Source organism: Notothenia rossii (genome assembly GCF_949606895.1).
Source record: "Notothenia rossii genome assembly, chromosome: 9".
Lineage (NCBI taxonomy): Eukaryota > Metazoa > Chordata > Actinopteri > Perciformes > Nototheniidae > Notothenia > Notothenia rossii.
In genome coordinates, this window is record NC_136907.1 from 7,092,526 (window position 1) to 7,113,903 (window position 21,378).

The window sequence follows — 21,378 nt, forward strand, 5'->3', positions numbered from 1 at the left end:
CAACTAAAAACAGCTATTACATTTGAAAGTGAATTGTTTAGATCAGTGGTTCTCAACTGGTCAGGCCTCGGGACCCACCTTTTCCTTTGTCAATAAATCGTGACGTGAAATTTTGAACCACTAAAATCTATTCAACAAAAAATCGTGCTGTAATATATACGCCTTTCAGCATACAATATTAATTAAAGTGAAGTATAGTGCATATATATCCCTTATATCCCTTCACAGAACTAAAGAATGCTTTTAAATAAGGTTTAATGAGATGATGGAATCAAAGCTGAACTGTATAACATTAAAAGGCACACATGCTGAAAACCCAACCCCAGCAGGGGGATCTGGGGTCCAGGAGATTTTTGAAATACTAACATATAAACTACGCATTCTGGTACACTGAGAAGAAAATAAGTAGATGTGTTACTACCCGACATATTAATATTGTATGCCATTGTTTGTTTTTCACTTTGTTCTGACAGCTTGCTGCTCCACACAGAGAGAAGAGCAAAGAGGAGATAGTCTGTGTGACTTACTTTAAATTGTGGATAAGGGTAGATAGCTCCCATTGTTCTGTGATCATCAAACCGGGGGTCATATTTCATTATATGTTCATTTTTATCTGAAGTTGTACTTGTACCCATGGATGTATAAAGAATAGTTCTACAACAGAGTTATTCCCCGTGGGGACTTCCGGCAACAATCTTGATTCCGATTGGCAAGAAGACTCGAAAAAATATCAGCAAAGATGTTTTATTGAGAAGATGATCACTACGTGACAGAAGTTTCCAAAACCGTTTAGGGTCTCCGGTACGTCCAGTCCAACGCATTGCACAGCATAACGCACAGCGTTAGAAAATCGGTCCTTCAAAATAAAAGTTTGACTTTTTTCCGAAAGAAAACCCCTCACATCTGCGACCCACTCGAAACAGGGTCGCGACCCACCAGTTGAGAGCCACTGGTCTAGATGATCCGGAGCTCGTGACTTTCAGAGAGTCCACAGCTGACCTTGTGTTCATGGAATAACTTGGAGAGGGCCTCCATGTAAAGCTTATGAAAGTGGTCCACCTCCTTCTCGGTGACTTTGATGTGCTTCGGCACTGAGATTGGACTTCCCACTGAAAGAAGCCAGAGCGTTAGAATAAAAAAAAAAACTACCACCATGTTAATGAACACAAAGATGAAACACTCACCAACAGTAGTGATGGGATTCCTGTAGGGCAGGATACCCATGTGCTCTCCAACGAATAGACACGGGGCGAAACCCATGATCTTTTTAAAAAGTTCCTGTAACCTCCGCCCGAGGCTGCCTTCTGAGAGAATCACCTGCCTAAAGATATCGTTTTCCCCAAATGCGTAAACTGGCACCAGATCAGCCCTGTGGAAGATCATCAGAGGTAATATCACTGTGACAAACTGTGAGAAGAATGATACTGATAACTATTCATGGGCGGTTGTCAGGCCAGGGGGCCAATACACAGTACACACTAGGTCGACAGCTGTCCTAGTTTCAGTCGTTGGCAGAGTAAAATGTTTCAGATTCACCACTGCTGGTATTTAAAGGTCACCTATAATGCAAATTCCACTTATTCATGTATTTTCTACATCAACGTGTGTCCCCTCTTCTTCCTGTCTCTTCTACATCAACATGTGTCCCCTCTGTGTAAAGAGACTCTGAAAGTTTCAGGAAAAAAGATTCTCTCACTTTTTGTCCTCATCCATTTATATAAAAATCTGTCTGAAAATGAGCTGATCCGATTTTGGCTACTTAATGATGTCATAACGATTTTTTGGCTTGTGTAACCATTAGCCAATCACCAACCAAAGTAACCCCCCCCCTTATCACCAGAATCTCCTCCTAGAGAGGGAAAAGTACGGGGAAAGGTACGGGGAAAAGTACTCCGATGTGAAAGCGCCTATTCTGTTATTTTTAACCAAATATCTCTCAGAGGGGCGTTGGGAGTGGCAACTTATTTTCATCTAAAGTAACAGACAGAGAATCAGCACTTTTGAAACAGGGCTGAAACAGAGGGGATTATGGGATGCTGCAATGATCTGTTTGGTATTTGGAGCCAAACACTTCAGAGACATGTTTTGTATATATCTGAGACCTATAATATATTGATGAAAAAACGTTTAATAGGGGACCTTTAATGTGTGTTTTCTCTCACCCAAACTCCAGGGCCACCCTGACGAAGCCCTTCCTCTGCCTCATCACCAAGATGTTGACTCCAGGAGCCGAGGCCAGCGACTCCGCAGCGCCTCCGATCGCGATCACTGCTGCGTTCCCCTTCCCCCTGTTGGTGAGGAGGTGCGTGAGGCTCTTCTTGCTGACTGGAAGAAGACCTGATCACACAAAGTAAGACAGTAATAACTATGGATGTTCTTCCTTTCTGTGTGCAGTCCAGGGGCGGTTCTAGGAGGGGGCTAACCGGAGCCAGTGCCCGTAATACTGACCAGGGAGCCCCCTGTGGCCCCCCTCCAACAAAAAGGTTAAAATATTACGATTTATTGGAACTAAGTCAAATCAGAGACCCGGATGTAAAGTGGAGATTAGCCTGTTCATTACCTTATAAAAGCAAATACTATTTAAGTTTTTTTTAACTTAATTGTCACTTAAAATTGCTAAAACAAATACTCTAAATGAAAAAAAATACTAAAACAAAGGAATGTAACTTAAATTTACCAAAACAAATACCTTAACAAAAACAAATGGCAATTACTGTATTTTATGTTTATTTTACAAAAATTACTTTTTTACTGTTAACCTGCTTTTATAGTGCCCCCTCTCATGAAATAACTGGCCCCAGCCTGGCCCCCCCCCCCCCCCCCCCCCCAAGTAAAATTGGTCTGGAATCGCCACTGGCACTGCAGTCTCAAAAACCTCCTATAGTTGAACATAAATACCTGCAAACATGGCATATTCCCTGAAGAGTGGAAACCTAAAAACGCCGGCCAGCGTCACCAGGTTAGATCTCAGCCCAGGAAACAGCTCCTTGAAGCCGCAGCTCTCGGTGCTGAAGCAGGCGAACGCCCCGGCACACATGATGCCGTGCGGGTGAACACCAAGAATGTAGTTCTTGTTTGGATTCAGCTCGGCTGTCTTCACCAACTGAGCAAGAAAAGTTAGGATGAACAGAGACTTCTTTTTGTCCTGATCCATTGATATAAAAACCTGTCTGAAAATGAGCTGATCAGATTTTGGTCACTTTATGATGTCATAACAATTTTTTAAGGTCATGGATGCTTTTGTTTGGAAAATAGTAATGCTACTAATGACACATGGATTCATCAAATCAGATGGGAACAGAACATCTGACAGAGGGGTGAAATACAAACTTACTTTGATTGGGAAAAAGTCCCTGAGGTGATCCCAGACCCTCCAGTTCCTCACAAATGTTGTTTTCTTGCCTCCTGGTGGACAGAGTGTGTCATTTCAATACTGTAAACAATATATTTATTATACAATACAATTATACAATCAAACATAAATATTACATTAGTATTATTATTATTACTGCTTTATTTTGTCACTCCTTTGTATACAATATCCTTGTTAAGGAGGGTACTTTGATCATGGACCCCTCGTTTCTGTCATGTATTGTTCTCTTTTATCCTTTCGCCTCTATCTACTTGTCCTTTCTTTATAACTAATGCTGTTGATGTATTGTGATTTTAAGTCTATTATCATCTGGAAATTAGCAATGTCGGCTAAAGCTGCCCCATTTACTGTTTTTTGTGACAGTTGATCAATGGAGTCTGTCCACGACACTATAAACAAATAAACTAAACTTACATTTTCGTAGGTGTTGAATAGTTTTGATTCCTTTACCTCTCTCAGGCGTGTGCCAGTCCACCACCAGCCAGACGAAGTACAGCGTGGGGATCGGCCACAGAGAGGTGAACATGAGGTAAAACATCAAGAGGGTGCAGGCCACTCCTGGAGAGGCATCGTCCACATGTTGGAGGTACAAGACATTCATAGATTAGCAGTGTGAAAACAGAGGTGCTTTACAAATGCATTGAGACCCTTGTGAATTAACATCCAGTGTCATTTTATACAAAGTGTTTGTGTGGTGGGATCTTACCTAAGAAGAGAAAGGATGCTACCCATTGCAGAGTACTTACGACCTCTAAAAACACCTTCCACTTAGTCTTTCCTTTCGTCATCCCTGCAACCAGGAGGCCATACATACCATCAATTTGTTAAAGACGTTTAAAACTGTGCTTTCATTCAGTTAAGGTCATGGGTCTATAAATCGTGAACTTTACGACTGTAGATGTAACAAAGATGGCTTTATCTGAGATAATAATGACATTTATGATAGTCTTTTTTATGATAGAGATCAGATTGATTCAGTCATGAGCACTTTTTTAACTCTTTGTTGTTTTAGTCTGTCTGACTGGTTGTCTGATAACCTTTTGTTTTGTTATGTTTGTTTTGCCCTGTTCTTCCTTGTAAAGCGACCTTGGGTCCCATGAAAGGCGCTATATAAATCTAAGCTATTATTATTATTATTAATCTTCTTTAAGGTATAGGTCATATGCTTAAAAACTCACAGGTAACTCAGGAACAAGCTGACAGGCTAAACTAGACTGTTTCAATTGGATCACATACAAACATATAAGCCACACTTGTGGGCTACTGCAGAACACCTGGACTCTCACCAACTCTAAATTATACTAGGAACAACATTAAAGACCAAACTGCTGAGCGTGAAATGTAAAACTTTACCTGTATTAGAGTCTATTCCAGAGTTAATTTGAATGGATGCAGATCAGCCGTTTGTGAAAATGCAGGATGCACTTTGCCCAGATCATGTAAAACAGCTGATAACATATCGACTCCCCCGATACTTTGACACACTAGCAAGCAAGGAAAGAGATAAAAAAGTCTGATAGTTGGATACTTGTATATCAGATCTGTGCTTGGATATAACATAGTTTAATTTTAGTCTCTTTTGTTGTTGGTTACTTTAGTGGCCTTAATGCTAACGTTTAAACCGTATTATTCAACTTCATAAAAGAAAAGCAAACAACAAAAGTAGAATTATCTATTTTTCTCCTTTATAAACTGACACACGTATTTTTTTCAACACATTGTACGTGATAGACTAAGGGGCGGGACATCTGTAAGCAGTTGACCAATCACAACAGAGCAGACTGGGCTCTGGTTTCAGACAGAGGGGGGAAAGAGGTGCTGCAGCACAGGCAGTATGAGAAAAATAAAGAGCTTTTTCAAAATTAAAGCATGGAGACATGTCCCAGTAGAGACACAACATACTGATATGGACCTGAAAATGAGACTAATATGTCCTGTTAAATAAAAACTCTGTGTCTTTCACCACTGCTTGTAGGAAATCAGGTTAAATTCCTTTGACTATTGTGAATAGAGTTGAATCAATCACTGATAGCTGTGTGGACTTTCTCCAGGTGTCTAAGGCGATGACCCCTCACAGACATACTTTGACCCGTACACGTCGCTCTACAGCGCTATCCATTATTATAATGATTTATTACATGATAAAGGGATTGATTTTACACGAGGAATATCTTATCTAAATTCAACTTGAACTGTACTCAAACCCCCATGGACTTTAGGGGGCGTGTCTGCCTCACACAGACCATGTGTTGGCAAGTTGGTCATGTGACACTCCCACCCCCACCCCCCCTAAAAAAACTAAATTTCTATGCCTATGTATATTTCCCATACCCCCTATGCAAACAAATAAACTACATTATAAGCCAATACTATAAGTGAAGGCTCTCTCAGTCAGGTCTTAGTTTATTTTTTGATTTTAATTGGTATTTAAGTTACAGTCCAATCAAAATGTCACACCAATATTCATCTGGCAGTTTAGCCTACTTTTCTGTGACAGCCATGGGATTACGGGTTTATGTCGAGCTGATTTTATACTTTATAGTATTTTCCATGACATCCTACAAAGATTCTGTAATATTCTCATAAATGACACTTTGTTATGTTTTTGTGCATACTGGTAATATAGTCTCGGTTTTTAGTTGAACAAAGATCGTTCCCTTGTAGTGCTGAGAGACGTGAGTCGGAGGCGGTGTGTCAAAGGACAAAGCTAGTAGTTTATTCCACATGAAAACAGCATGTAAACAAACACAAGCCCGGGAAAACTAACCAGCTAAAACAGGAAGTCCTGTTAATTCAAATGTCCGTGCAGAGCAATACCCCCACCCATAGTTCCGTGGGTGAATTATCTAAACCCACCACACAAGCCCCCCGAGAATTCACCCATAGTCAAAATCCTCGCGTCGGGGAGGAATGACCACCCGACCCGCGTGTAAGGACCACCCAACCCGCGCGTAAGGACCACAGAGGCAGAGTAGGGCGGGGTTGCAGGCGAGGACAAGGGTGCCAATGAGGGCAAGGGCATCCCCACAGGGGGTGGGGGGCGGGTCATGGGAGGACGGCCCGACGTGGGGCCAGAGCCAACTCCAACGGCCTGGAAACGTCCACATGACCAGGCTTAATCCTATCAACGGACACGGTCTCAGGTCTGCCACCAACGTCCACCACCAGGCTCTTGTCCCCGTGTTGTATGACCATGAACGGGCGTCGTGCCAAATGAAGACAAAATCCGCCGACCGTAGTCAAGCTGGGTTGCTGTGCTGCGACGTGGGGATGGGCGTGAATGTCCCGGTGGTCTCCAGCAGGGAGGAGTGCTGCCAGGCCGCAGACCAGGGTATAGTGGCGGCCGGATTGAATTCCCCGGGGACTCGTAGCGTCTGGCCATACACGAGCTCCGCCGACGTGGATTGCAGGTCTTCTTTGGGGGCGCACCTGAAGCCAAGCATAACCAACGGGAGCTTATCTACCCAGCTGCCATCAGTCAAGCCGGCACGCAGGGATCGGTGAAAACGCTAGCCTGGGGGTGTGCGGTGGTGCGTTGCTGTGGTGCGGTGGTGCGGTGTGGTGCGGTGGTGCAGTGCTGTGGTGCGGTGGTGCGGTGCAGCTTGACCCCCAAACCTTCGGCAACAGCGTTCAAGAGCTCAGGTGAACTTAGAGCCGCGGTCAGAGGAGAGGTCAGATGGCATCCCGAAATGCGCCACTCACGTGCCGATGAACGCGCGGGCCAGGTCAGAAGATGCCGTCGAGATGAGGGGAACGGCCTCGGGCCAGCGGGCCGTCCTGTCCACCATCGTGAAGAGGTAGGTGAAACCGTGAGAGGGGGACAGCGGACCTACGGGGTCAACATTGACATGCATGGTCAAACGTCCTCTCAGGAACCGCAAAAAGTTCAGAAGGTGCTCTAGTATGTCTGGCACTTTAGCCCGTTGACAGGCCACGCATGAGTCGACCCAGGTCTTCATGTCCTTCTTAAGCCCTTGCCAAACAAACTTCTGCGACACCAACTTCAGGGACGGTTTCCTGCTGGGGGGGGAAAGGTTGTGAAACGGGTCGGCGCCAGTTCGCAGGGACCAGCGGTCGAGGCTGGCCCGTGGAGAAGTCACACCACAGCTTTGCGCCCGAGTCGCCGACCGTGACCTCCTCCAGGCGTAATCCTGTGTCCGAGGCCTTGAGGGTCTGGACCCCGTGGTCAGAGGCCTGGTCCGTGCTCATGCGGAGGTAATCGAGGCCCAGCTGCACGGCTCCGATGAATGCTCTGGAGAGGCAGTCCGCGACCACATTAGCGTTACCAGCGATGTGCTGGATGTCCGTGGTGTACTCGGATATGTATGAGAGCTGGCGTTGCTGGCGGGCGAACTCACGGCCTTCCAGCAGGAAACGGAAGTGGTGAATTGCCAACCAGAGGCCAAGGAGTTCCCTGTCGAACGCACTGTACTTGAGCTCCCTGGGGGTTGACTGGCGACTGAAAAAGGCGGTGATAAAACGTCACCATCCCGAAGAACTCTCGGAGCGCCCGAGCTGTGGGCGGTCGAATGGCGGACACAGCCTCCACTTTCGACGGGAGAGGGGTGGCTCCATCTTTGTTGATGAGATGTCTGAGGAAGTGGATGGAGGACAACCCGAACTGACACTTCGCCGGGTTGATAATCAGGCCGTGTTGGTTGAGCCTCGTAAAAAGGTCTCAGAGATGTGCCTGGTGCTCCTCAGAGGAGGAGCTGGTCTCTGAGCGCTGAATTCATCAGCCGCTGAAAGGACTGAGCTGCATTCTTAAGTCCAAACGGCATACGGAGAAAGCCGTTTTCTACAGGCACATTTTACCGGCGTATTTTTCATTATGATTCTACTTGTGATAGTCGGACATGACATCCTGTGCTGCCCATGTAGCTATTGATTCCATCCGATAGCTGCTATAATACAAGAGAAAACGTCTGCCTGTTCTCCACAATGATCAATGACAGCGAACAGATGGTCAAAGTAAGGTACAAATAAACAGAATCACACGAAGCCTGGTTAGTGTTGCCTGACTTTATAAAGTGTGTTCTATATAAGTGTGTGGTTGCGTTGTATTCACTTTGCTCAGCGCTACTGCTTGTTACAACTTTTATTTGCCGTAGTCGCCATAAACTTGCTCAGGTTGATCCCGCTCCTGTCTCCATCGTAAGCGTGACGTATGCGGTTCTTGCTTCTAGACCATCCATTTTTTGGAGCTTGGTAAGAACCAGTTTTCGGGGAAAAGAGTCGGCTCCGCTGCGGTGTGAACAGGAAAAACTGGTGCTATCAGGCTCAAGCTCCGAACCGGCCCTGGAACCGCGTTAGTGAAGCAGATGATCGCGCTCTGCTGACAGAACCTTTGAACTACATGCAAGCTGGCCTTTCTCTTCACACAGCTGCTAAATAGAAAACTACAAAGGCCTTGTAGTGGTGCGAGAAATATTCAGTATTCAATATGACCATTTATGAAGTGCTCATTCTGCAGTGGGTCCTGGTTGAACTATGTGTAAGTCCAACACATTCTCACTCCCAACTCGGCCTATGTTGACGTTATGTCAGGGTCCCTGTCGTCACTTTCCAACGCAAGGGGGGGCCCTTTAGCGTCGAGTTTCAACTATCAGGGAGTCCCATTGACTTGCATAGAGCTCCCTGAACGTTGGTAATAGACGAGTTGGGATCGCGGCGAAATGCTCTCCGCAGATCCATTCTCACAGCGTTTATCAACCTTTTTCTTATTCAATATCAAGCCGGACTTATTGTGTTTACTTCTTTATTTTAATTGAATAATTTCTGACTTTTGTTGCTGTCAGTTATGGGGAGAGTTTGGGCTCAGAATACTGAAATCTGTATTGTTTCATCGTTTTTTCCTTCTGATTTTGTATTCTTTTCTAAACCACACACTGTTATTTACTCAACAATAAGACACAATTATCCTTGTGTTTATTTATTTGTTTGATTAATAAACACAAGTTGGAGTCCGACAGGACCGAGGGTTGGAGCAGCTCATAGTAGTTGCTTTAGAGAATTTTACGCCCGGAAGTAAGTATTCTCTCCGCTTTACTTGAAAAAACCGACAAACCCCGTGATTGGTCCTCAAGCTCTGTGATTGGATGTTTGAGTGGCAGTTCGCCGAGGGTTACGCCGAGAGTCAAACAGCACTTTGAAATGGGATGGAACCACGGCAGACTATTCAAAACTGGATTTGAACGGGTCCATCCAACACCCCCCTCCCCCACCCCGTCCCCAGAACTACACATGCTGACTATTGTGTGTTTCGCAACATGTTCTATGGCACGTCTCTACTGGGAATCGTAGTTTTAAAAGACGTTTTCGTGTTTTCCATAATAAGAAGTTGCCAATATTCAACTGTGTACATCCCTGGAGGTTTAGGGGATAGGAAACACTCACATTTAAAACATATAATTAATAATTGGGTGAAAATCGCTTGTGTCCATAATGGGCAGCATTAATATATAACCACATGACAGCTAAGGTCAGAAGAGCTTTATTTAACAGCTGGTCTTATGTCTGTGAACCCTCCTGTTGTTAATTGATAAGCCTTGAAACATGCACTTGTCAAGGTTCAGAGGCACATTTTGTAAATATGGCAGTAGCCATCAATCATCTTAAGATAAGATATACTTTATTGATGCCAAGTTGGAAATGTTTTGTTACAGCAGCATGTGTAACAGTTGGAAATATGCAGTGGTGTTTATTTGTAAATCATTTAGTATAATCACACAAATTCTGTGTTTTATATTTAATAATTCTGTGTTCATTATTTATTGAATGTTCAATACCTGACAAGGCCGGAGAGGAAAAACTTGGGTCGCAGGTTCCTCAACAGTGCATTACAAGACATCTATCAATATGTGTGTATACTCCACCATTAAACTGTCATATTCTGCACATTTCTTATACTATCTACATACATCTTATAAGAGTTTAATAAATATGTATAATACCAGTTAAAATAAGTGCTTCAACATAGTTAACATAGCAGGAAAGTTGATTGTCAAGTGCCAAAACAAATTATGCAATATATTAGACGTTAAGTACTTTGTCAGGCTTAATATTTATCTGTTGATACCCCCAAAGCTTTTTTGTTATTCAAAAGAAGACCTTAACCTAAAGTATTCTTTAATGTTTGAACAAAGCCTAATTAGTTTGTATGTTTTGCACATCCTCCTATTAATATATTTGGACAACGGGCACTAAACTGTTTTATTGTAGAGATCACTTACAGTATCTTCTTGATATTGTATATTCTATATTTCTATCATTGACCTTCTACTTTCCCCCTATGAAAGTATGTACTCTTAATATTTTTATGTTTTCATCATATAACGCATCATCAACACACAAATTCAATAACGTGCTTTAACCACTATACTGCTGTTTCCAGTTTAGTTTATGATGGATGTATTTTTTTATCCACACATATATTGTTTTGATATTTGTTACACCAAACCGACAGAAAAGATGGTCTTAACATGACCCAGCGGTCTAGTTAATACAAAATATATTATCAAACATAATATTAAAATGAACTCTTATTTTGAAAATACAGCTTCCTGTGTTCGAATGAGCTGCTCCGCCTGTCGGTCCTGACGGACTCCAAAAGTCCGACATTATACAATCCAACAAATAAATAAACACAAGGATAATTGTGTCTTATTGTTGAGTAAATAACAGTGTGTGGTTTAGAAAAAAATACAAAATTAGAAGGAAAAAACGATGAAACAATACAGATTTCAGTATTCTGAGCCCCTACTCTCCCCATAACTGAGTCTGACTGCAACAAAATTCCGAAATTATTCAATTAAAATAAAGAACTAAACACAATAAGTGTGGCTTGATATTCCATCCATCCATCTTCTCCCGCTTATCCGTGGTCGGGTCGCGGGGGTAGCAGTTCCAGCAGAGAGCCCCAAACTTTCCTTTCCCTGGCCACATCAAGCAGCTCTGACTGGGGGATCCCAAGGCGCTCCCAGGCCAGAGAAGAGATATAATCCCTCCACCTGGTCCAAGGTCTACCCCTTGGTCTCTTCCCAGCTGGACGTGCCTGGAACACCAACCTAGGGACGCGCCCAGGTGGCATCCTAACTAGGTGCCTGAACCACCTCAACTGGCTCCTTTCGACACGAAGGGGGAGCGGTTCAACTCTGAGTCCCTCCCGGATGCCTGAACTTCTCACCTTATCCCTAAGTGAGACACCAGCCACCCTGCGGAGAAAAAACATCTCGGCCGCTTATATCCGCAATCTCGTTCTTTCGGTCATGACTGGCTTGATATTGAGTAAGAAAAAGGTTGATAAACGCTGCGAGAATGGATCGCGATCCCAACTCGTCTATTACCAACGTTAAGGGAGCTCTATGCAAGTCAATGGGACTCCCTGATAGTTGGAACTCGACGCTAAAGGGCCCTCCCTTGCGTTGGAAAGTGACGACAGCCAGGGACCCTGACATAACGTCAACATAGGCCGAGTTGGGAGTGAGAATGTGTTGGTAAGTCACAGATACGAACTGCAGCACAGTGTAATCTACAACATACATGAAATATACCAGGAAGTTCACTTTTAGCAAGCATTTAAACATGTTTTCTTTTAATTGATTGTTGGTATAAGACCTGATATTGTGTCCTAACATTAGAAATGTACGTGTTTTTCAAATATGTCTCATGAAGACATCAATGTTTACACAACTTTCTGAACATGCTTAATCAGATATTATGTATTTATTTCAACAAGGACGGACCATGCATACAAATACATTAATCTCAAAAAAGAGATGAATTATGCCAGATTTTAGCTAATTTCCACCTGCAGTCCTTAATGGACTTCACATTTGAATAATCAAAGGCACATATTCACATGAGATATCTTCAAAAGCTACAGCCATATTCACAGTTTGAACAAAAACATCTGCAGGATCAATGTTGTTTAAGAGTGTCGATTCCACACAAAAGCAGCAAATAAAAACAGCTATTACATTTCAAAGTTCATTTTCTAGATGATCCGAAGCTCGTGGTTTTCAGAGAGTCCACAGCTGACCTTGTTTTCGTGGAATAACTTGGAGAGGGCCTCCATGTAAAGCTTATGAAAGTGGTCCACCTCCTCCTCGGTGGCTTTGATGTGCTTTGGCACTGAGATTGGAGTTCCCACTGAAAGAAGCCAGAGCGTTAGAATAAAAAAAACAACCACCATGTTTATGAACAGAAAGATGAAACACTCACCAACAGCTGTGATGGGAATCCTGTAGGGCAGGATACCCATGTGCTCTCCAACGAATAGACAGGGGGCAAAACCCATGATCTTTTTAAACAGTTCCTGTAACCTCCGCCTGAGGCTGCCTTCTGGGAAAACCACCTGCTTAAAGAGCTCGTTCTCCCCAAATGCATAAGCTGGCACCAGATCAGCCCTGTGGAAGATCATCAGAGGTCACATTACTGTCAAACTGTGAGAAAAATGTGTGCTGGACGTCAGATATATAAATAGAAGAAGACAGAGGAAGTAAACACTAACAGGAACACGGTATTGTCTCTTCATGTTTAAGGACTGGTTAATGCAGCCTGTCCTCCTACAAAAAACGACCATATAGGCAGATTGTTCATGCCCTTATTACGACCCAGAGACACGTTTTAAAGTGTATGTTGTTTCTTACACGACCACTAGAGGTGCTCTAGTGATCGTGTAAGAAACAACATGCTCCCTGCCCGTTCATTGCAAACGCTCCGGAGGGGCGTTTATTCAAAAATAACTCTCTCTGGAAAATTCTAAATAGTGGAATAGTTTGGCCATTAATGCTTTTTGATTTGATTTCTGGCGAGAAGTATATATTGTACTCTTAGAATCCACGTCCAGTCGATTTGTAGGATCTATAGTTTGATAGATATTACGAAGGTGATTTGAGTTCTCGCCAGGATAACGTGTAAAGTTAGCGTGGGTGAAAACAGTTTTTCCGGTCTCAAAGTTTTCATAATAAAACCGGATATATTCCTCTCACTGTCAAATGATTACACAGTGATATCTGCATTACTCATCCATTGAAAAACATCAGTTTATCCTTGTTAATTAAACAATATTGATTGGCTTAAATTGTGTCCAATGCTTTTGTGTTTTTAACCTTCGATTCAGAGAAACAAATAGTTTTTTCTGAGTTTAGACACTACAGTTCCCGAAGACACTACACTACCCAGAATCCCCAGCTATCGTTTGGGACTACAACATCCGCCTTGCTTTACAAACCCCGTGATTAGTTATCAAGCCCTGTGATTGGATGTTGGAGTGGCAGTGCGACAAGGTTAAGCTGAGCGTCAAACACAGCTCTATGAAATGGAATGGAAACACGGCAGACTTTCCAAAACTGGAATTGGACGGGTCCAAAGGTCGATGTGTTCATCAAATAAAACGTATTCAACAACAAAATGCAATAACGTGCTTTAACGACTAGGCGGTGCGGGTTAAAAGACCAGTGGTGTAGTTAATCAAACATAAGACTATTAACTTTATTGTGAAATTAAAACAGAACGGTAAAGGAAAATACAGTTTCAGTCTCTCGATTTGAAGTTTATGCATTGTACCATGAACCTGTATCAGCCAGCAGCATGAGGAGTTGGAAAGGTAGTTCGGTAAATAATATCTTTAAAAACTACAAACAAATTATTTTCTATCAGCTGTGCACCATTATGGTGTAAATATAACCTATATACCAATTGGATCAAATATAAAAGTCAGCCGAATTAGTGTTGATACTGCGAAGAGACGTATTGTGTGAAAAGAAATGGAAGATGTTGTTTAATTGTTGATATATTTATGATCCACGTCACATATTCAGTTTTGGCGGCATTTCTTACAGTTTGTCAAAAGGTCTTCTGATCAGGGCTCTATAAATAAATAAATATCTACGGCAGATATGTCATATTTAATGCAGCCGAACCGTGTATTACAATGCCGTTATGTGATGACTTCCAAAGAGAAAAGCAAGAACACTCAGAATAAAGTATTTTATTTAAAAAAAATGTTTTTCCGATTTCATATCGCAAAAACACCATATCCCGAAATGCATAGGATAAACTGATGTTTTTTAGTTGATGAGTACTGCAGATATCACTGTTAAATCATTTGATAATTGGTTTTATTATGAAAACGTCGAGACCGGAAATACTGTTTTCAACCCGTAACTTTACTTGGAGGCTGCCGCATACCTCAAATCATCTTCGTAATAGCTATCAAACTATAGATCCTACATATCGACTGTACGTGGATTCTAAAAGTACAACAACACTTCTCGCTAGAAATCTAATCAAAAAGCGTTTTAATGGCCAAACTATCCTACAATTTAGGATTTTACAGAGAGGGTTATTTGTGAATAAACAACCATCTGTAACGCTAGCATTCAACGGGAGCACTAGGGGGCGAAAACTTTAAAACGTAATTATAGGACGTATTAAGCGCTTGAACAAACAACATATTTGTTCGTAATAAGGGCCTGAACAATTGGCCCATTTGGTCTTATGAGTTGGAGGACTTGTTGGGTTAATGAGTGAAAATGAGAACAGACTTGGACAGTAACAGAAAACATTGATAAGTGCTGCCGCCATTTTAAGTTAGGAAGCTGTCGACCTAGTTTCAGTCGTTGGCGGTGTAGTAAATTGTTTCAGAACCACCAGTGCTGGTATTAAAGGTCCCCTATTACACTGTTTTTCACCAATATATTATAGTCTCAGATATATCCAAAACATGTCTCTGAAGTGTTTGGCTCCAAACACCAAACAGATCATTGCAGCATCCCATAAACCCCTCTGTGTCAGCCCTGTTTCAAAAGTGTTGATTCTCTGTCTGTTACTTTAGATGAAAATAAGGAGCCCCTCACCACGCCCCTCTGAGAAATATTTGGTTAAAAAGAACACAATAGGCGCTTTCACATCAGAGTACTTTTCCCCGTACTTTTCCCGTTTAGTTCCGATAGTTCCTGGGATTTTGCGTTCACACCAAAAAGAGAACTTAGTTCATGAGAACTTTTACCCCCTTTTTAGTGCGAGAGGTGGTATTTTCCAGGGCAGAAAAAAGTTCCAATTTGTGATTGGCTGGGCGGATTGCAAACCACGCCCCGTAAAACTGAAAGGTTTTTGAAGCCGCCATTGTATTTGCTTGCATTAGCATTATTAGCCCCGCGCACCAACGGAGAGATAATAACTAACGGCAACACAAAAAAAAACATCATTTGCGTAATCTTCCCTCAGGGAAGTGTAAACGCGATCGGCTCCATTGGGGTACTAAGTGCTGGGAAGTAAGTGCTGGGAACTAAGTACGGCAAAGTACTTGGTGTGAAAGCGGCTATTGGTGCTCTAGGAGGAGATTCAGGTGATAAGGTGGGGGGGGTTACCTTGGTTGGTGATTGGCTAATGGTTACACAAGCCAAAAAATCGTTATGACATCATAAAATGGCCAAAATCTGATCGGCTCATTTCAGACAGGTTTTTATATAAATGGATCAGGACAAAAAGAGAGAGAATCTTTCTCCCTGAAACGTTCAGAATCTCTTTACTCAGAGGGGACACATGTTTATGTATACAAGACATGAAAAACTGGATTTCACATAATAGGTGACCTTTAAGTTAGGTAGCAGTCGTTGGCCGTGTTGTAAATTGTTTCAGAACCACCACTGCTGGTATTTAAAAGTGTGTTTCCTCTCACCCAATCTCCAGGGCCACCCTGACGAAGCCCTTCCTCTGCCTCATCACCAGGGTGTTGACTCCAGGAGCCGAGAACAGCGACTCCGCAGCGCCTCCGATCAAGATCAACACTGCGTTCCCCTTCCCCCTGTTGGTGAGGAGGTGCGTGAGGCTCTTCTTGCTGACTGGAAGAAGACCTGATCACACAAAGTAAGACAGTAATAAATATGGATGTTTTTCCTTTCTGTGTGCAGTCCAGGGGCGGTTCTAGGAGGGGGGCCAACAGGAGCCAGTGCCCGTAACACTGACCAGGGACCCCCCTGTGGCCCCCCTCCAACAAAAAGGTTAAAATATTACGATTTATTGGAACTAAGTCAAATCAGAGACCCGTATGTAAAGTGGAGATTAGCCTGTTCATTACCTTATAAAAGCAAATACTGTTTAAGTTTTTTAACTCAATTGTCATTTAAAGTTACTGAAACAAATACTCTAAATGAAAAAAACTACTGAAACAAAGGAATGTAAGTTCAATTTACCAAAACAAATACTTTTACAAAAACAAATGCCAATTGCTGTATTTTATGTTCATTTAAAAAAATTACTTTATACTGTCTTTGTCAGTACAATTGGTCCTTAACCGCCACTGCAGTCTCAAAAATCACCTTTAGTTGAACATAAATACCTAGAAACATGGCATATTCCCTGAAGAGTGGAAGCCTAAAAAGGCCGGCCAGCACCAACAGGTTAGATCTCAGCCCAGGAAACATCTCCTTGAAGCCGCAGCTCTCGGTGCTGAAGCAGGTGAACGCTCCGAGACCCATGATGCCGTGCGGGTGAATACCAACAATGTAGTTCTTGTTTGGATTCAGCTCGGCTGTCTTCACCAACTGAGCAAGAAAAGTTAGGATGAACAGAGACTTTAAAGGTCACCTATTACGCAAAATCCACTTTTTCATGTCTGTGTAAAGAGATTCTGAAAGTTTCAGGAAAAAAGATTCTCTCTTTTTTTGTCCTGATCCATTTAGATAAAAACCTGTCTGAAAATGAGCTGATCAGATTTTGGCCACTTTATGATGTCATAACCCCCCACCTTATCACCTGAATCCCCTCCTAGATCGCTTTTACACCGGACTACTTTTCCCACTATAGTTCCGATATAGTTCCGAAAATGTACGTTCACACCAAACAAATCCGGGACTAGAACTTAGTTCATGAGAACCTTTTCACCCCCTTTTCGGTCCCTGATAGAGGGGGTATTATGGGATGCTGCAATGATCTGTTTGGTGTTTCAAGCCAAACACTTCAGAGACACAACTTGGATATATCTGAGACCTATAATATATTGATGAAAAATAGTATAATAGGGGACCTTTAAAACCAAACACAAATACAACCTTCATTTGTATTTTCTTACACATCTCAAAACATTCTCTTGCACTATTTGGTCCGATTTATTTGTTTTGTGTCCAATTATATATTCATGTTGCACCGTTCAATCAAAGCAGACAATTCCAATATTAACTTTAAGGTCAAGGAGGCTTTTGTTTGGAAATAGTAATGCTACTGGTGGGACACATGGATTCACTGTCACGTCCAACATATTGTAATCAAATCAGATTTATATGAATATAAACTTACTTTGATTGGGAAAAAGTCCCTGAGGTGATCCCAGGCCCTCCAGTTCCTCAAAAATGTTGTTTTCCTTCCCCCTGGTAGAGACATTAGAAATCTCAGAGACAGAGTGTGACATTTCAATACTACACTCTAACTGTAAACAATATATTTATTCTACAATACAATTAAACTGCATTATTATGTTAGTCTTATTATTATTATTATATCTGCTTTATTTTGTCACTCCTTTATTATAAAATATCCTTGTTATAAGTATGACATTGAGGAACAACTAACAAAGAGGGTACTTTGATCATGTACCCCTCGTTTCTGTCATGTGATGTGATGTGCTATAGTGCTATAGTAGTATGTAGTAACATTTGTTGTTTGCATTTTATTGTTCTCTTTTATCATTTCGCCTCTATCTACTTGTCTTTCATCCTTTCTTTATAACTAATGCTGTTGATGTATTGTGATTTTAAGTCTATTATCATCTGGCCGGGGACAACAGCTGGAAATTAGCAATGTTGGCTAAAGCTGCCCCATTTACTGCTCTTTGTGACAGTTGATCAATGGGGACTGTCCACGACACTATACACCAGGGCTTCTCAAACTCTGGACCAAGGTCCGGATCCGGACCGAACTGCAAATCAATCAGGACCGAACCCTGTGTCCCATTATATATAAAAAAAAAAAAATGATATATAAAATTTAAAAAAAAAGAATTTCTGATTCTGATGTAAACTAAAGTAGCTCTGAGTGTTAGCGAGGCTTGCTAATGTAAACAAAGACGAGATTACGTCCAAAACACGTCAGGCATTGTTTCTGATAGCAATTTTCTGTGGGTCCGCCGCCGATTTGACGTCAGATCGGCAGCAAATCTGTATCCGCTCGCTGTACCCCTGTTTTTAAAAGATTTGGGTACGGAGGAAAAGAGGTTTTTTTTACTTTACTGGCATTGATCCGGACCATTGACCTTGTATAAAATTCACAAGTGGACCTTTAACAAAAAAGTTTGAGTACCCCTATAGACAAATAAACTAAACTTTCATGTCCGTGGGTGTTGAACGGTTTTATTTCCTTTACCTCTCTCAGGCGTGTGCCAGTCCATCACCTGCCAGACGAAGTACAGCGTGGGGATCGGCCACAGAGAGGTGAACATGAGGTAAAACATCAAGAGGCTGCAGGCCACTCCTGGAGAGGCATCGTCCACATGTTGGAGGTACAAGACATTCATAGATTAGCAGTGGTTTCAAGTTTCAAGGCTTTTATTGTCATGTGTACATAGCTACAGTGTGCTTATGCTCCTCCAACACAATAAAACAGATAAAATAGTACAAGTATATAGAATATAATAGAAACAGTGCAGAATAGTCTAGTAATTGGAATATTGATATATGAGTGTACTTTACAAATGCAGTGAGACCCTCGTGAATTAACATAATCTAATACGTTTGACAAACTTTCCAGTTTCATTTGATACAAAGTGTTTGTGTGGTGGGATCTTACCTAAGAAGAGAAAGGTTGATACCGCTTGCAGAGTACTTACAACCTCCAAAAACACCTTCCACTCAGTCTTTCCTTTCATCATCCCTGCAACCAGGAGGCCATACATACCATCAATTTGTTAAAGACATTTAAAACTGTGCTTTCATTCAGTTAAGGTCATGGGTCTATACATCATGGACTTTACGCCTTTAGATGTAACAAAGATTACCTGAGACATTTATGATAGTCTTGTTTATGATAGAGATCAGATTGCTTCTGTCACAATCTGTCTGTGTTGTGTCTTGTCTAGATCTGTCTTTGGTTTCCTGTCTGTGTGTTCCCTCCTACCTGATTACCTGATTGTGTTCACCTTGTGCCCCTGTGTTTTCTCCTCCCTCCTCACCTGTGTCTTGTTTGTTTCATTAGTCCTGTGTCCATTTAGGTTCTGCGTTTTCTGTTAGTCTTTGTGAGATCCTTGTTTGTTTTTGACTGTGTTCACGGGGAAGAGCTCTGTATTTTTCTTGTAGCCTTTAAATAAAGGTATTTCCTGTTAAATCTCCGTTTGGGTCCAGCCTGCTTCGCTCAACCCTGACAGCTTCAGTAATGAGCACTTTAGCTTTTAATCTTCTTTAACGTATAGGTCATACGCTTAAAAACTCACAATGCAGGCACAAATAACTTACTCAGGAACAAGTTGACTGGCTGAACTAGACAGTTTCAATTTGATCACATATAAAAACATAAAAGCCAAACTTGTGGACGGCTTCAAATCACCTGGACTCTCACCAAATCTAAATGATAGTATGACAAGTGGCGGCCGGCCCATAGGGGCGCAAGAGTTGCCGCCCCCCTTCTTCCCACATTAACACTAGAACCGCCAGAGATTTTTTATACCTAAAACCGCCTAAATTGTAGAATAGTTTGGCCATTCAAATGCTTTTTGATTAGATTTCTAGCGAGAAGTGTATATTGTACTTTTAGAATCCATGTCCAGTGGATGTGTAGGATCTATTGTTTGATAGATATTTTATTAAGCGCTTGAACAAACGACATATTTGGTTGTAATAATTGGGCCTGAACAATCGGCCCATTTGGTCGTATGAGTTGGAGGACATGTTGCAGCATCATTCAAGAGTGGTTTTCACTATCAGTAATGTTGTTGTTTTTTGACAGACACTATAATAAAAATGTTTTTACAATGTTCAATCTGAATTGACTTTAAAATAAAAAAAATCTATATTGATTCTGACTTTTCTACATCCAACTCACAGGTTTATCATTGCTTTGAGAAAAAAGATTATGCATTTACCCCTTTTTAGAAGTGAAGATATAGTCATTTGTTTTGGGAATGTCATTTTCGAGCCTGAGACCTGAGAAACAGGCTCAGGGCATATAAACCAAACTTGTGGACTACTGCAGAACACCTGGAGTCTCACCAACTCTAAATCATACTAGGAACAACATTATCGACCAACACTGCTGAGCGTGAAATGTAAAAAATTACCTTTATTAGAGTCTATTCCAGATTTCATTTGAATGGATGCAGTTCAGCCGTTTGTGAAAATGCACAACATGCAGGATGCACTTTGCCCAGATCATGTAAAACAGCTGATAAAACATCCACTCCCCGATACTTTGACACACAAGCAAGCAAGGTAAGAGATAAAAAGTCTGATAGTTGGATACTTGTATATCAGATCTGTGCTGGGATATAACAGTTTCATTTTAGGCTCTTTTGTTGTTGGTCACTTTAGTGGCCTTAGTGGTAACCTGTAAACCGTATCTAAGTGTATTATTCAACTTCATAACAGAAAAGCAAACAGCAAAAGTAGAACTCTCTATTTCTCTCCTTATAAACCTATCCTCCTTATCTATCATTTCCACGTGCCTTCCCTTTGTCAACCTACTTCTGGTTGACAAATAGCTACCTGCAGATATTTCCCAATTCAAGTGAAGGGATTCGGCACTTTGAACCAGTGAAAGGCATTTTTATTTTGTGTTATTACGTTTATACCGGCATACAAACAAAACATGGCTACATGAAAAAATATGGGGTTCTTTTAACATTTGTACAAAGAAATATGACCGAATGTAACTAAGTACAGCATAACTTGGAGGAATGCTATAGAATGTTGGTTCAGAATCAGAATACCTTTATTAGTCCCACAGAGGGGAAATGTGCATCGTTACATCAGGAAAGAGCCACAGACAGCCCCTTGTGTGGTGTTCAGGTCAAATTG

At 41.8% G+C, this 21,378-nt stretch overlaps 2 protein-coding genes across 4 annotated transcripts; both read right to left on the reverse strand.

Annotated features, from left to right (window-relative positions):
• Positions 1-728: 728 nt before the first annotated feature.
• LOC307018686 (diacylglycerol O-acyltransferase 2-like) lies at positions 729-5,020 on the reverse strand. 2 transcript variants are annotated; one of them, XM_079649038.1, is made up of 8 exons: positions 4,727-5,020; positions 4,080-4,163; positions 3,824-3,931; positions 3,335-3,405; positions 2,899-3,166; positions 2,163-2,337; positions 1,185-1,369; positions 729-1,109 (listed from the first exon to the last, which is right to left on the reverse strand). In XM_079649038.1, exons 2-8 carry the CDS (start codon positions 4,159-4,161, stop codon positions 955-957), a joined length of 1,044 nt encoding a protein of 347 aa, XP_079505164.1. In that variant the 5' UTR covers positions 4,162-4,163; positions 4,727-5,020; the 3' UTR covers positions 729-954. The 2 variants fall into 2 exon arrangements, with proteins under 2 accessions (XP_079505164.1, XP_079505165.1); XM_079649039.1 differs by having other exon boundaries at positions 2,899-3,103; positions 4,727-5,006.
• Positions 5,021-12,082: 7,062 nt separating this feature from the next.
• LOC307018687 (diacylglycerol O-acyltransferase 2-like) lies at positions 12,083-20,789 on the reverse strand. 2 transcript variants are annotated; one of them, XM_079649040.1, is made up of 8 exons: positions 20,643-20,789; positions 19,160-19,243; positions 18,737-18,844; positions 17,675-17,745; positions 16,719-16,923; positions 16,059-16,233; positions 12,596-12,780; positions 12,083-12,523 (listed from the first exon to the last, which is right to left on the reverse strand). In XM_079649040.1, exons 1-8 carry the CDS (start codon positions 20,668-20,670, stop codon positions 12,369-12,371), a joined length of 1,011 nt encoding a protein of 336 aa, XP_079505166.1. In that variant the 5' UTR covers positions 20,671-20,789; the 3' UTR covers positions 12,083-12,368. The 2 variants fall into 2 exon arrangements, with proteins under 2 accessions (XP_079505166.1, XP_079505167.1); XM_079649041.1 differs by lacking the exon at positions 20,643-20,789 and adding an exon at positions 19,368-19,703.
• Positions 20,790-21,378: the final 589 nt, after the last annotated feature.

Bases quoted from the DNA above. Each gene is read 5' to 3' on its own strand.
- LOC307018686 (XM_079649038.1), bottom strand. From the start codon at position 4,161: ATGACGAAAGGAAAGACTAAGTGGAAGGTGTTTTTAGAGGTCGTAAGT. The intron at 2,338-2,898 runs GTATTTATGTTC...TTGTGTGATCAG, and splicing joins GGAATATGCCATGTTTGCAG to GTCTTCTTCCAGTCAGCAAG. The intron at 1,110-1,184 runs GTGAGTGTTTCA...GGCTTCTTTCAG, and splicing joins GAATCCCATCACTACTGTTG to TGGGAAGTCCAATCTCAGTG.
- LOC307018687 (XM_079649040.1), bottom strand. From the start codon at position 20,670: ATGAAATCTGGAATAGACTCTAATAAAG. The intron at 17,746-18,736 runs GTAAAGGAAATA...TGTCTCTACCAG, and splicing joins CTGGCACACGCCTGAGAGAG to GGGGAAGGAAAACAACATTT. The intron at 12,524-12,595 runs GTGAGTGTTTCA...GGCTTCTTTCAG, and splicing joins GATTCCCATCACAGCTGTTG to TGGGAACTCCAATCTCAGTG.